At 38.4% G+C, this 15,503-nt stretch overlaps 1 protein-coding gene across 3 annotated transcripts; it reads left to right on the forward strand.

Annotated features, from left to right (window-relative positions):
* On the forward strand, positions 1–3,362 carry LOC111202950 (AP2-like ethylene-responsive transcription factor AIL5). 3 transcript variants are annotated; one of them, XM_022696222.2, is made up of 9 exons: positions 1–446; positions 831–1,224; positions 1,367–1,449; positions 1,656–1,664; positions 1,815–1,903; positions 1,994–2,067; positions 2,160–2,210; positions 2,321–2,397; positions 2,476–3,362. In XM_022696222.2, the coding sequence occupies exons 1-9, from the start codon at positions 236–238 to the stop codon at positions 3,135–3,137; spliced, it is 1,650 nt and encodes a 549-aa protein (XP_022551943.2). In that variant the 5' UTR covers positions 1–235; the 3' UTR covers positions 3,138–3,362. The 3 variants fall into 3 exon arrangements, with proteins under 3 accessions (XP_022551943.2, XP_048603053.1, XP_022551944.2); XM_048747096.1 differs by lacking the exon at positions 2,160–2,210; XM_022696223.2 differs by lacking the exon at positions 1,656–1,664.
* Positions 3,363–15,503: the final 12,141 nt, after the last annotated feature.

Raw genomic sequence — 15,503 nt, forward strand, 5'->3', positions numbered from 1 at the left:
AATTTCCTCACTCGTCTCTCTCAACTTGACCTCTATATCTGTGTCTTGTCCTCTCTCTTTCCCTATCTATCTCTCAAGTCTCAAACCCTAGCTAGAGGGAAGTGTTAAAAGACGAGAAACCTTCCACTATTTCCAAAGTCGTGAAATCAGCAGAGATTATCTCTTTATTTTTCTCTCTCACACATCCAAAAAACTTCACGAGTCCCCGAGGAAGAAAAAAACTCTATTTCCAAAGATGAAGAACAATAACAACAAATCTTCTTCTAGCTATGATTCTTCTTTGTCTCCTTCTTCTTCATCTTCTTCCCACCAGAATTGGCTCTCATTTTCTCTCTCCAACAACAATAACTTCAACTCTTCCTCAAACCCTAATCTCGCCACCTCCACATCTGATCATCCTCACCCTTCTCACCTCTCTCTCTTTCAAGCTTTCTCCCCAACTCCAGGTCCTCCCTCTATCTCAATCTAAACAGGGTTTTGTTTTGTGTTTATTGTCTTTTAAAAGTTTGTGTGAATTAGGACAGACCAACTTTGTGTTCCATTGCACTTAGACCAGTTTCTTACCCTTTTTGATTAAATAGAACTCTTTTTACTTATTTAGACGTTGTTGCATATCTAACCCACTCCTTATATTTATCTGTTTTACCTTTTTGTTATGTGTGGATGAGTCAAATCAAATCTAATATCTCCTCCAGTCTATTAGATCTACCTCACAAAAGAAAAAAAATTAATACCTATTTATTTTGTATATAATCTTTCCCTAGATTTTGTCCCCTTCAAAGTAGAACATTATTTACAACAATACCCTCGTAAATGAAATCAATTTTCAGTTCACCGGCAAGATGAGTCACCCGGAGCTTCCAGCGGCGATGCCACAGCGGTTCTTTCCATGTACCCTGGCGGTCCAAAACTCGAGAATTTCCTCGGCGGTGGAGCCTCAACGACGACAGGACAAATGCAACAAGGTCAATCTCTCGGCGACGTTGTCTTCTCTTCGAACGTAGAGCAGCCACGTCATCCTCCGTCGGCCGCCGAGATCTATGACTATGAGCTCAAATCCATAGCTGCTAGCTTTCTCGGGAACTATTCAGGTGGACACTCATCGGAAGTATCTAGCGGACAAAAACAACAAAACTCTCCAACTGCCACAGAGGTTTCCCCGACGCCAAAGAAGAATGTAGAGAGTTTCGGACAACGTACTTCGATTTATAGAGGGGTCACAAGGTGCGTTTGACCAATTATTTGCGGTCTTTAAATAATGAACGATAATCTAACATTCTTCGTACGTAAGTATGTGCTAAAATGCGTAAATGCATGACTTTATTACAATGATTATGTTTAACTAACTAGTGAAGTAATGTAACAGGCATAGATGGACTGGAAGATACGAAGCTCATCTATGGGATAACAGTTGCCGAAGAGAAGGCCAAAGCAGAAAAGGAAGACAAGGTACACTTTTGTCTATAATGCGCTAAGTTGATGTTTACTATAATGCGCTGTTTTTCGAATATGTACTTTTACTTTTTACCTATGATGTCAAGGCCAGAATCTAAGATCGCTTTTAATTTTGTGTGTTTGCATTGCATCTTTGACTTGGAATCATTACCCAACCGTGGACGATCTGAAATTTGTAATGATTCTTAAATGTTCTGCAGTTTATTTAGGTGAGTTTCATTAAATTCTCATGACTAATTTATTTCGTCATCAGATATATATACCGCTTTTCACCCTTTTCAATTAAATTCTCTTCTGAAATGTTATCATTCTCATTCAAGATTATATAAATTTGAAAACATATTTTATGTTATGTTCAGGTGGTTATGACAAGGAAGACAAAGCTGCTAGAGCTTATGATCTTGCAGCTCTTAAGTATTGGGGTCCTACAACTACTACGAATTTCCCAGTAAATCTCTCATATTTTTATAGATTTATAGGAATTTTTGATATTGTATTATATGTTTTGCTAAGTTTCTCAAGAAATACTTGTAATTAGATATCGAATTATGAGCTTGAACTTGAAGAGATGAAACACATGACTCGACAAGAGTTTGTTGCTTCTCTGAGACGGTAACAATTCATTTGAGATATGTTTTTCTTATTATTGTTAAAAGAAAATTAGATATATTTTGTAACCAAGGTACTTTTTTATTCAATTAAAGGAAAAGCAGTGGGTTCTCTAGGGGTGCCTCCATGTACAGAGGTGTTACTAGGTCCGTTTAAATTATAATCTGTAGATTTTCGTTCTTCATGTATAATCAGTTCCACCAATTTAATTGATATATTCATAAGATAATTAGATTTTATTATAACAATAATGCAGACATCATCAGCATGGTCGATGGCAGGCACGAATTGGAAGGGTTGCAGGAAACAAAGACCTTTACCTTGGCACATTCAGTGAGTCCCATTTCAGTATATTCATGAGTCTGATAAAAAAAAAGGTTGGTGTAGCTATAATCTAACTCGCATCTTCAGGCACTCAAGAGGAGGCTGCAGAGGCTTATGATATAGCGGCTATTAAGTTCCGTGGGCTAAATGCAGTAACAAACTTTGATATCAGCCGCTATGATGTCAAGTCGATCGCTAGCTGTAACCTTCCCGTGGGTGGACTAAACTCTAAACCATCTCCGGTAACCCCAGCCCTTGACAAACAAGTTGATATATCTCCGTCTGATCCTCCATCTCTGACCACACCATCACTCACCTTCAACGTGGCAACACCGGTCCATGACCATGAAGGAACTTTTTTCCACATCGGAATACCGATCAAACAAGACCCAGCTGCTCATTACTGGTCTAACGTTTTTGGATTCCCGCCAAACCTGAAAACCGAGACCCGACCAGTAGCAACCTTTGGGTCAGATCTTCACAACTTCTCTTCGGGATTTCCTATAATGCCGGTAATGCAAGACGAAGGAAACAACTTTGGTGGTGGGTTTGTTGAGTCAGAAGGGTATAACAATCATTCAGCTGCATCAAGTCCTGTCTCAGCAATTCCTCTGCCCTCAGCGGTAGATGACGGTAACGCAGGATATGGTGGGAACATAAATTGGATAAGTAACAACACTCCAAATTCTTACCAAACTGCCAAGTCAAATCTCTCCGTCTTGCAAACTCCGGTTTTTGGATTGGAATGAGCTCCTAAACTTATCTTAGTGAGTACCAAAGAAAAGGTTGTAGGATAATAAAGAACGGCGTTGTTTGAAATGGACGCTCTTGTTAGATTATTTAAATAGTTTTCTTAAAGATATTTTCAAGTTTTTTGTTTTCACTTTTATGCTTGTCTACTGACCAAGAATTTGGCGGGGATCTGACAGTACCAACTCTTTGTGTTAATGGCTTTATGGGTTCCTTTTTCTCTTTTCAGAACTTCTATTTACTTTTTTCACTTTTTTTTTGTGTGGCAACATGAATTATTGAAGGTGGAACGATGTGTATATAAACGAAAAAAAATGGATCTTCAAATAACTTAATTCTAGTCTGCATGGCATTGTTTCGCCATATTTCTCTGTTATTATAATGTCTTTGAGAATGCGCAACATATTAAATAAATGTAAAATATATAGTATATATTTGCATGTAACACGTGACTTTGTTATTTTATATATGTCTCTGTTCAACGTGATCTCGGTATACCTCTTATGTTCTTATTTCATTCTCCAAATTCAATTACTAATCCAAATAATGAGAGGAAAAGCCTTGGAAATTTGATCCATAGCAAATTGTTGCCCTCTCTCAAAACGGAACATAGCTTGTAAGCGAATTGGTATTTTCATTTGATGCTACACGTACACCACTCCATTTTGTTTTAAAAATAGTTTCTTTTCGTTTTAACGTTTGCAGACCATATGTGAGCCTAAAGTTTCTCTTTGAAAGACGTGTCAGAATTTACTTGAATTTGTCCATCCTTTTGTACGTCACTATTTTGATCTTAACAATTTGCAAGTCACTGCATACACGTATATATGCCAGAGTTAGTTGGGCCATTATCATTGTTTTTTTTTCCTATGCAATGACAGTCTCATAGTTGAGGGTAAAGCATTTATGTCTGATAAAAGTTTTTAGATGGTTGTGGTAATTGAAATGTTTGTTACTATAATACACATACGGTTGATTCACTTAATGTTGTCATTGTGGTCGGAAGACCAATTTCTTGAATTTTAGTAGTTAGAAGTAATAACAACTTAGTGACAAAAAAAAAAGAAGTAATAACAACTAAATTAACCTTTTGGATTATATTAAGATAATAAGATGTTGTAGGATACTTTTCAATGTACGCTTCCATTTCATTTAGGCTCCTATTGCGTTTACGTTTGTATCTATTTTATATTAACGTGTATATTTTCCCAATGACCCACGATCTTTAGAATATTAAACAAAATTTAATAGTAAGTTGTGTTTTTTTAACACATGTAAGTTGTGTTATAATTGTAAATGTCAAATGCAACCTGAAAATAAATTTCAAAATATTTTATAAAAAGCCATATACTGCGATATATACGATCATAGCTTCACAATAAGTGAACAGTTATCCGGTCAAAAGAAAAAACTCAAAAAATTGAGCAAGTGTCTCACTCTCTGAGAAAAGTTTAATCAATGTTTGTAGTCGAATACATTAGAAAATTTATAATCTAGCAAAACTTTGTAAGACACTCTAAAGAAAATATACTACCTCTGCTCCTAGATGTATTTTTGTGTGTTTACACATATTAAAACTAAATATATTAAATACATCATTTTCTTCGTGTCTATTTCCATTATTTGACTATTTTTTATAGTTTACCATATTAACTACTAAATATTGCATGGAATGTAAAATATATCTAAAAATACGATCGAGAACATCCAAAATGATTAACAAGTTTGTCAACAAAAAAATATATTTCCGCGCTTTCAAAACGCGAATCAAGATCTAGTTTTATTTTAAAATATTGTTTTCTTAGAAGCAGACTAGGAGTACTAGGGAATAGAAATTCAAAATCATAACGTCGCCTATGTGTTGATAAATTTGAAGACTATACAGAAATAAACATAAGCCTTTTTTCAAAGGAAAAAAAAAAACGCTCATGAATTGTGATGTAATTTGATTACGCTCCAAGAGGTTGACCATATATCCATAGTAAAAACACAACTACACAACCTATTGTATAATTAAAGTCTCTCACTTTTCTCTAAGGGGGTGTTATTGGATTGAGAAAGTTATGGAATTGAACTTAACCGTAACTGGAAGTATTTAGAGAGAATTATAGTTTAACTTTTTGATACACGATTGATTTTATTGGTGTTGGTTGTCGTATATTTTGGTTTCTCGAATGGATTTTAGTGGAATGTGAGAACAAAAAAAAAAGTTTCTTCCCACCAAAAAAAACATCTATGATGTGTAGATATTAAAACTTTACGACTCCTCACAGCAACTCTAATAGGATGAATCTCCATTGTCTTGTCTTTTTCACTTTTCAGTGTTTTAAGGTGTGCACTGTGCACTCCACCAGAGCTTGAAGTTACATTGTTTTCATAAATATGAATGAGATAGTCATCTCCAAGAATCACTTCACTCTCTCTCTCATCACAATGGATCTGATTCTCCATTGTCCATGAAGGAACAAACATCTCAGCCATCTCTCTATCCGAAGTTCCGAACGCATTGCTGTTGGATCGTTCCCCAAAACATCATCATTTATATTCTACATTAGCCATTGCTGAAGGCATCGACTCAGTTGACTCGGTGTGTTGAATAAGTACTCCAGATTGGCCTACACAATATCGTCTGAAAAGGATGAAGCTTTACCAAGAACATTTCTCTGGCCAAAAGCCTAACTCTAAGAAAAGAAACTGCACGGACCCAGAGAGAAAGACCTGCGATTGGGATAAGGATTGGAGTGATGGAGGAGAAAGAGAGAAAACGGTGACTGTTTAGGAATTGGGCGAAACGATTACAGTGGTCATGAGAGAAGGAGGAGAAGGAGAGGAAAATATAGGCTTTTACCGACGACTGTATTTTTTTATTTGCAGAAAAATTTTATTTTTGAAATCCTGATAAAAACGCGATGATTTGTTTCTTCATGTTTTCTATTAAAAAGTACATTAAATTCCATTCAAACTAGATTCTAATAAAATCTCAGTGGATATTGAATAACAGGTGATTCTAATTCCAGCAAACAAATTCTCAATCCAATAATAATGGATTTCACTTAAAATTTGAATTCCTTTAAACTCCAAGGAATTTACTAATTCAATAACACCCCCTAATATTTTCTCTTTTTGTTCTTCTAATAGGCTAAAATCGTTGAACTTAATTTTTATTTTTTAAGATTAAAATCGGGTATCCAATCATCAATTTTCTGAATCAAAAGTAGAGACCAGCGCCAATCATATTCAATGGTGAGCCAATTTATTGGTTTAGTCCCATCAAATTATTGTCCTAATGTGGTGTAAAGTCCCACCACTTATCATTCGTATATTATCCAGCTTTGTTTAATTCCCATGATTAGTGAATTTTTTTTTGAATGTGTTCCACTCTTTTTATCCAAAAATGAAAATTTCGAGAAAAATATATATTTTGTCAGAACCATTGGAATCTAAGGATTACTTTAAACATTAGTACTGTATCCCGGCCCAATGGTTTTTGCAACCCTAATTGTAGTAAGCCTAATGCATACATATTACATAATACTTCTGAAGGATTTGAAAATTTTTTTTTCTAAGAAGGTAAACATTATTTCATGGAAATGAATGTCGAAGTTTACAAAGAATGATTAATAGAATGTATAACCTATGGAATTGGTTCCATGAAAATTATGTTAAAAACGTAGAAGCAAAAGATAGTCGAAAACTTTATCTATTAGCTTGGTATCGCGAACATGCGTAGAAGCATCGATACAATATTGACGCATCTGAATGAGAGATCCAAAGACAAAAGTGTAACAACGACGAACTACGCGAGCAAGAATCTAATTCAACATGTCATCTGAACAAAGACCATTCCTCAGAAGCAACACATAGGCCCACTCAAAGACCGTCCTCTAAGTTTAAGCTGGGACACTCGTTCGATGCCAAATTCGAAAAAGATGAGACTTGAGCTATCCTAAAGTGAGTTCGAGAAAATTCGACATTGAGGGAACAGAGCACACGTCTACAGGCTGAGGAAGTCTCTCCGACTGTATGTAGAGCATAGCTAAGGAGAGACAAAGCAAAGCTCAGGAGCAATCTCGGATCCAGAAATAGAGAGAGAGGAGGAGTCATTGGCTGTCATGTCATCATAGCATAGAGCAACGAGCTAGAGCAAGAAGAAACGTGCCGTCTAGAGGAAGGTATCACTGAAAAAACTTACACCGGAGAGATGGATGGACGCATAGGGAGACACAAGAACCCTCTCCGGAGCCTTACCAGCATCTGAGAGGCGAGACGAAGAAAATGAACTTGACACAGGCGATTAGGGATCGAAAGAGCAATTTGGGAGCGTGCGGTGCGTTGTTTCAATAGTAACGTAAATAAGAAGGATTCGAGTGCTGTGTTGGGGATATTGATCTTGCTAGGAAAGAATCATAATAAAGACTCTTGGTTTTACGAGTTACTTACCCAAATTATCTAATGCATGCCTATATCTGTATTTACTACGTATCTTATCCCAAGTGTACATTAATTCACATTTTAAAATTCTAAATTATAATTTCGACATAAAAATCTTGAAAATGTTTCATCAAATTAACGACTCATACTATAACCCTTAAATTGAATATTTATTTTGATCGACAATACAACTTACAAACTTGGATTGTCTTAGGCTCTACGCGTTTGTGAAATCCTTTCTCAAAGCTGATTAACAATTGATGTATTTGTATATCGTTATTCTATTTTATATGTATATTTTTGTTGAATGGGAAATCATATCTAAATGTCTAAAAAAAAAAAAACTAAATGTCTAAAAGTGTAAGAAGAGTCTTAGACCATGATTAACCCCTCTAAGAGATATAAGAATCGTCTCTTAACCGAAAAGTGTAAAAATAAAAATAAACAAAAACAAAAAAATGTCAAATCATGAGTTAAGAACTCCGGCTAAGAGACCGGAGTTAATCATGCCCTAGAGGAGTAGTACTACTACTACTAGAAGAAGTACTGCACCACATAACAATGAGATTTTTTCTACAAAGAAAAAGTATATTGTTGAAATTCTTTTGAAAGTGACTTACAAATATAACTTTGAACAGAATAACACTAATCTAATACGTTCAGTGATCTAATATTAGATCCAAGAACCCATCATGATCATTTTTCCCTTATATTTTGTGTTCCCAGTTCCCACACAAGGAACCCAAAAACACTTATGCTAAATCTCTTTTTATTTTTACAGTGATGCTGAATACAAAGCACTCCACAACACTCAGTACATTTTATAGTTTGCTCTAACCAATTTTTCAAGGAAAAAATAGTCTCAAATCTTATACGAAGTTTTTTGGAAATTTTTTCTCACCAAGATTACACAAATTTCTTAATCTAAACAAACTGAAAGAGGAGTTTTTATCTAGGTAACGAAACAGAAAAACAACTATGTGTTCCTTCTCCAAGATACATCTTTGGATTCTTAGCCTCCAAATAACATCTAGTTCAACTCTAGTCTCCAAATCAGCAACTAAGGTTCGTTTCATATATCACTTCGTATACTATTTTGTGTAGCATTTCACGACTAGTATTTGAACACTTGAAATAGTTGAATTTTCCGGCTTCTAAAACTCAGTCATTACCGCACAAACAATTACCTTAACCTTAACAATAATCTATCAACTAAAATGTAGAATTCATAAACCATCAAACCACCACTACTTAGTTTGTTTAATTATGTCGGTTTTTATATTAGGGATTGTTGTCGTTTTCATTTCCTTAAACTTCTAGCAGTAAAAATTCTATTTCAAATCAAGGTTTCGCGTATCCTTACATAAACTATCTAACTGAATCTATTCTCTTACTCTGTTTTATCTTAAAAAATCCATTAATAGTATTTGTCGAAGAAATCACTTGTGCTATGCTTACAAGAAAAGACGGTCGTATGGCAAAAACATCCCTGATGTTTGGACTGAACGTCTTTATGGGCAGATTAAGATGTTTATATTTTTTTGACAGCAACAAATATGTTAATATATAGCAACATTGTTATTAGTATTACACATAGCTAAATAGTAACTTCTAAAGTATTTGCAGAATGAGTGAAATATAGTGACTAGATTTTAAAACTATGAGCATATATACTGGTAGATACTCAACGAACATAAAAGTAGGAGAGAGGGTTTGTATATAAATGGTTTAAGAGTTTCTAAATATATTTAATTAAATTCTATTAAAATTTTAGTATTATTGAGTGATATGAGCATATATATTGGTAGATATTCAATGAACATAAATCCTCATTAATTATTACGAACTGGAGTTGAAATGGAAACTTTGTGAAGCTTATAGGGAGGAGGAGCTGTATTGGAAACAAAAGAGTCGAGTCATGTGGCTGCGAGCGGGAGATCGAAACACAAAGTACTTTCATGCGAAAACAAAGCAACAGCGAGCCCGCAACAGAATTACTCGCCTAAGAAACTCTATGCATCAATGGGTAAGAAATGAAGACGAAATCGAGACAGTAGCTATTGATTATTTCCAGCAGTTGTTTACTACTACGAACCCATATACTATTGATAAATCCCTCCGGTTTATTACCGCGACAGTTACTGAAGAGATGAACCAGCGCCTTTTATGCCTCCCTCAAGATGAGGAGATTAGAGAAGCCACCTTTGCCATAAACCCTGAAAAAGCTTCAGGTCCTGACGGCATGACTAGCCTTTTTTATCAACGCTTTTGGAGCTCGGTGGGGAAAGATGTCTGCTGTATGGTTAGAGGCTTCTTCGAGACAGGAGAGCTTGATGTGAGACTGAATCGAACAAACATCTGCCTGATACCAAAGACTGATAGACCGAAGACAATGACCGAATTCAGACCAATCAGTCTATGCAATGTCGGATATAAGATCATCTCAAAGATCCTATCATCGAGATTGAAACGCATACTCCCAAAGATTATATCAGAGACGCATTCAGCGTTTTTGGCAGAGAGACTCATCACAGATAATATTCTGGTGGCACAAGAGATGTTTCACGCTCTCCATACTAACCCGGGCTGCAAGGGAAAGTTTGTAGCGATTAAAACTGATATGAGCAAAGGTTACGACCGAGTCAAATGGAGTTTTATGGAAGCTCTACTTTTGAAATTCAGTTTTGACCAGCTATGGGTGGCGAGGATTATGAAATACATTATCTCGGTCTCGTATCAGGTGCTGATTAACGAAGAAGCAAAGGGGAACATTATACCTTCGCAGGGACTCAGACAAGGCGATCCTCTGTCCCCCTTTTTGTTTATACTGTGTACTGAAGTCTTGATCTCGCATATAAGACATGCCGATAGAGACAAAACCATTACATGCATCAAGATTGCTAGAGAGAGCCCATCTATATCTCATCTGCGTTTTGCAGACGCCAGCCTTTTCTTTTGCAGAGCAGAGGAATCCCAATGTAAAGAATTGGTTCGTATCATTGACGTCTATGGGGAAGCCTCAGGATAACAACTGAATAAGTCAAAATCTTCAGTTCTGTTCGGTTCTAAGGTCATAGCGTCCATAAAAATCGATCTGAAAAGATCACTTAGTATTAACAAAGAAGGTGGAATGGGGATGTACTTGGGTATGTCGGAAAAGATTTGTGGATCGAAGAAACAAGTATTTTCTTTCGTACAAGAGATAATGAATGGAAGAATAAACTCATGGCCAGGCAAGCTCCTATCGAAAGGTGGGAAAGAGGTACATATTAAATCTGTATCACAGGCGGTGCCGACCTATGTGATGTCTTGTTATTTGTTCACACGAGATATTTGTAACAAACTCTCCGCCGCAGTGGCGCGCTTCTGGTGGAGTGATGTTAGGAGTTTTCAAGGCTCCTAAGACAAATGTTGTAGTATAAATGATTGTCGAACCAGTTCTGAGAGATGTGAAAGCACCGAGAATGCAAGTAATCACTTAATCTAAGTGCAACCAATGGTTTTTAAAAGGGTTTTTAAACTATAACTAACTAAAAGGGATAACTAAATGATACTCTCTTAACTATGGGAAAAGAGAACTCATGGATATAGGGATTAGACATCGGGTGATCAAGTTTCGAACTAAGGATGACAAACGATCAATCAAACTATCAACCTTAAGCTTAGACACAATCCTAAACAAACTCTATATCTAGATGAATGTTCATTTACTAACACAATCCAAGCATCAAATGTCTTTGGTTGAATGATATGAAAGTAATCATAACTAGCAAGTCCAATGGCTATCTTAGCACCTCTAACAACAAATGTCTTTGGCAAAGTATGCTAAAAGCTAGGAAGAGTTGTCTCGGGCATTTCCTCGAACACCTTTCGGGTGAGAAATGCCTAAGAATCAACAACTGAGTGGCCAACTCAGAAGATGCATTAGGTTCACTCTGCTAGCAAGGAAATATGAATGATCTACACTAAAACATCCTAGCTCTAACCTAATCACCCTAAATCTCCCTAACCCATGAATTCAAAGGGGGATTACTCACTAATCTCTATGATTCCTCTTAAACCCATGCTGGATTTCAGATTAATCATGTAGAGAAACACAAAGAAAATAAATATAAGAACACAGAATTTCAATAACAAAACTGATCAATTGATTCAAGAGATGACTTTCCAAGAGTTTTTGGTGGTTTTTCTTAAGAACAAAGATGATCTGCCTCATGGTGGCTTACATAGTATTAAAACATAGGTTTAGAAAATAAAAACGTGCATCATGAAATGACCAAAAGGCCCTTGAGAAATCATAAGTTCGAGCAAAAATAAGACGCGGAGCGACCTCCGCTCGTCGCTCCGAGTAGTCGCTCCATACTTCGAGAGCGACCTCGCTGTGTCGCTGCGAGAGGTCGCTCTGGACTCGTTCTCGCGTTCCCGAGTGATGAAAACGCGAGCGACCTCCGCTCGTCGCTCCGAGTAGTCGCTCCATGCTTCGGGAGCGAACTCGCTGTGTCGCTGCGAGAGGTCGCTCCAGACATGAAAACGCGAGCGACCTCCGCTCGTCGCTCCGATTAGTCGCTCCATGCTTCGGGAGCGACCTCGCTGTGTCGCTGAGAGAGGTCGCTCCGGACTCGTTCTCGCATCTCCGGGTGACCAAAACGCGAGCGACTCTTCCTTGTCGCTCTGGTAAGGTCGCTCTGATAGGGAGATCAGAGAGACTTGACGGTGTCGCTCCGGACTGGTCGCTCCGGTAAGGTGCTCGCTCAATGATCACTTTAAACACTTCTTTTGGACTCCAATTGCACCCAAATGTCTCCAAGAACTCCATGTGGTACTCCAATACCTGATAAGGACTCATGTATGCAAAATGCAACCTAAACATGGCTAAATCCTAATCTATACGATCAAAATGCACATGGGTGAATGGATAAGACATTAGAAATATGCAAGATATCAACTCCCCCAAACTTGTTCTTTACTTGTCCACAAGTGAACTTTCTAGAACTCATAGGGAGAGAGGTTTGAAGGTGGGAGCTCATAGCCAAAAGAAACACAACTAGCAAACACGATTAGCACACTCTCTTATTACACTCTAGCTTCTCTAGGCCTATCTCAACTCCTTTTGTCCCTACACTCGTCATCAAGCATCCACACATTCAAATCAACCAACTCTCACATTCATTAAGCACAAAACATCTAGTGAATTCTTGCAAATGGTCAGTCGGTCCAAGTCATTTGGGTAAGGGAAGGCTTTTATTCAGGTGAATCAAAAGGAGGTGAATCAAAAGGTTCGAAACATAAAATCTTTACGGTGGTTTACTCTCGAAACAAGTAGCCTTGACATTGCACATAATATATCTAAGAAAGGGACCAACTCATGCATACAATGCTCAATCTCCATTGTTCTACCCTTTTCCCAAACATACAATTACACAATTTTTCCCAAATGTCAAGCCCAACTCACATCTCTCACCAAAAGATCTCAAGAACACCTTGCACGACAAAACTCTTTTCTTTGAAATCTCATAAGGATTTTTCTCAACTTCAAAACAAAACTTAGCTCTAAACAGTTTTGCTAGCCCCCTTTGTTTCTTTTTTTTTTCTTTTTTTTTTTCGGGGGCCAAGACTTTTCATAAACTGAGCTAGAAGTTTCTCTACTTATCCCATAAAGACTAGCCAATTAAGCACAAGAGTTCACTCTTTTCCTTCCATTTTCTCAAACTCCCAAATCAAACTTTACAACACTCACCCCCATCTATGGCTAGACAATGATGTGCCTAATCTAGCAAGAATGAAGATCAAGCATTGTCGTTCCCGATACTCTCAACATTATGCACATGTAAGACTTTCCTAAGAAGGCCTCACTCATCAAACAATGAAAGCTTAAAAGGAGGGAAAGGTTTTTGGGAGTGGTCTACCACTAGAGTTTGTCAAAAAAGATTGGCATAAAAGATGTGACAACTCAAGTGTGTATAGCCATGACTCGGTACACAAGGGACCCTAAGCAAGAAGCATTAAGTTCGTTTAGTTCAAATAGGGTTGTAGTTGGCTTCAAAGAGTAGGTTTCAGCAATCAACAAGTTTCAAGAAGAGTTTTCAAGGCACGAAACATACAAGTCTTTTCGAGAGGTGCATAGCTTTTCAGGTGAAACGTAGTGTTCTTTATAAGGCATTTAAAATCATTGCTCCCAGTGCAAGTGAATGCAACCTATATGCCCTAGACTCTCCTAGAAATGCAAAATGATGCAAACTGAATGAATTTGTTTTTTTTTTTTATGCAAATAGGTATGCAATGCATGACTCATGAAACAACATCAAAGCAAACATGATCAAATGCTTGGTACCTCCCCCAAACTTGAGTTACACAGTCTCTGTGTTGTCAAGTAAAGAGAGAGATACCGAAATGAAAACTAATATGCAAAAAGGAATGGTATATACAAGGGAGAGAAAGAAGTACCTCCTATGGATAGTAGGTGGGGGCTGATGCCCCAGCATCGTCGTCGTCAGGTGGGAAGGTGGTATAGTAACCACCGGATGCTGAACCGGAGCCTCCATACCAGGGTGGCTCTCAACCTCGTCAATCTCGTCCTCACTATCAGAAGAAGCGAGGGATGGGGACTTGTTACCGGAAATGGAAGGTTGAGTGGGTGGGTTCCTCCGCTTACGCTGAAGCTGCGCAGCAGTGAGGGGGAAGCCAAGAGCATCAGGCGGAGGTGGAGGCTGGGGGTTCGAGGTGTTCGCGAAAGCGAAGTCTGCTGAGCTACATCCAGCTATCCCCCCCCTGGTTAAGACATCAGCTACTTTCTTCATGAATTTGGCTGAGGTCTTTGCCTGCTTCTTTACCGTCTTGCTTAGCGCCTTGCACTTATCCTTCAGCTTTTCTATCGTTCTGTCCTGAGCCTTGTTCCACCTCTGAAGGCGACTAATGTGGTCATGAGCATCACGAAGAGCTCCAGGGGGAAGAACTCCGTCATGTGGCTTGAAGTAGTAGCGCGGAGGTCCATAGATATGCTCAGAAGGGTCTGCAACAGGCGAGTCATGTCGCGTAGGAACACTTCTTCTCCTTGATGGAGCAGCATTAACTGGATCGAGAGGCCCGTGTTCTCCAAGAAAGTACTCCTGGGGTATGTTGAAGCTAATAGCTCCAGGTATCTCTAAACTCGTCAGGTTCCGGTTTGGAAGAACCACTTCGACTGGCTTGCCCTGCAAATAGTAGTGGTAGACGTAGTCCTTCCCATACATCCCACTAAAATAGGTAGCAATCCTCAAGTAGGTGCCATCAATGAACTTCGGTCCCACTGCGTCCTTTCCCAAGGGAACATTCAGAAATTGGAGCAGTGGTGTGATCATTCCACCTATCCCCATCTTTGGGCGCGAGTCAGTGGTGGACCACGCCCAGTCTCTGTAGTGCTGGAGACGACCCACAAAGAAACTGACCATCCCGAAGGTAGCATAGATGTCGGTGCTGGGAAGGGGTAAAACTCCAGGTTGGGCGTAGGGACGGATAGCCGGACAGAGCAGTCGCATGTCTTCCTCAGTAACCGTACCAGCTTGCTTCCGTGGGTAGAATGCATGGACTAGCATCCTGTGGAGGTAACGTACGGACGGGTGTCGGATGTGTGAATTCTTGTCAGCCCCGGTAGTGTGTTTGTTTCCAGTGATCAACTTCCAAAGCTCCGTGGGAAGGTTCTCACACTTGGGTAGGGAGTGGTCTTCTAGGTCTTGGAACCCCATGACTCTTCCAATGTCCTTGAAGTTCATGTTGTATTCTCGTCCATTGACCTTAAACTGATTTTCCCCATCCTTGCCTCACATGCGCGGTGTCGTGGTAAGTGACCGCAAGAGAAGATAAGAACTGACAAGTGACATCCTTGTAGAAAGGATATGCCATGGTGAGGAGTTTTGGCATCTTCAAATGTCCTAGCATCTCTTCAATGTCAGAGTCAA

This window comes from Brassica napus, chromosome C2, assembly GCF_020379485.1.
Source record: "Brassica napus cultivar Da-Ae chromosome C2, Da-Ae, whole genome shotgun sequence".
Lineage (NCBI taxonomy): Eukaryota > Viridiplantae > Streptophyta > Magnoliopsida > Brassicales > Brassicaceae > Brassica > Brassica napus.

Coding starts and splice junctions, on each gene's coding strand:
- LOC111202950 (XM_022696222.2), top strand. CDS start 236: ATGAAGAACAATAACAACAAATCTTCTTCTAGCTATGATTCTTCTTTG. Junction 447..830: donor AGCTTTCTCCCCAACTCCAG/GTCCTCCCTCTA, acceptor ATCAATTTTCAG/TTCACCGGCAAGATGAGTCA. Junction 1,225..1,366: donor ATTTATAGAGGGGTCACAAG/GTGCGTTTGACC, acceptor GTAATGTAACAG/GCATAGATGGACTGGAAGAT.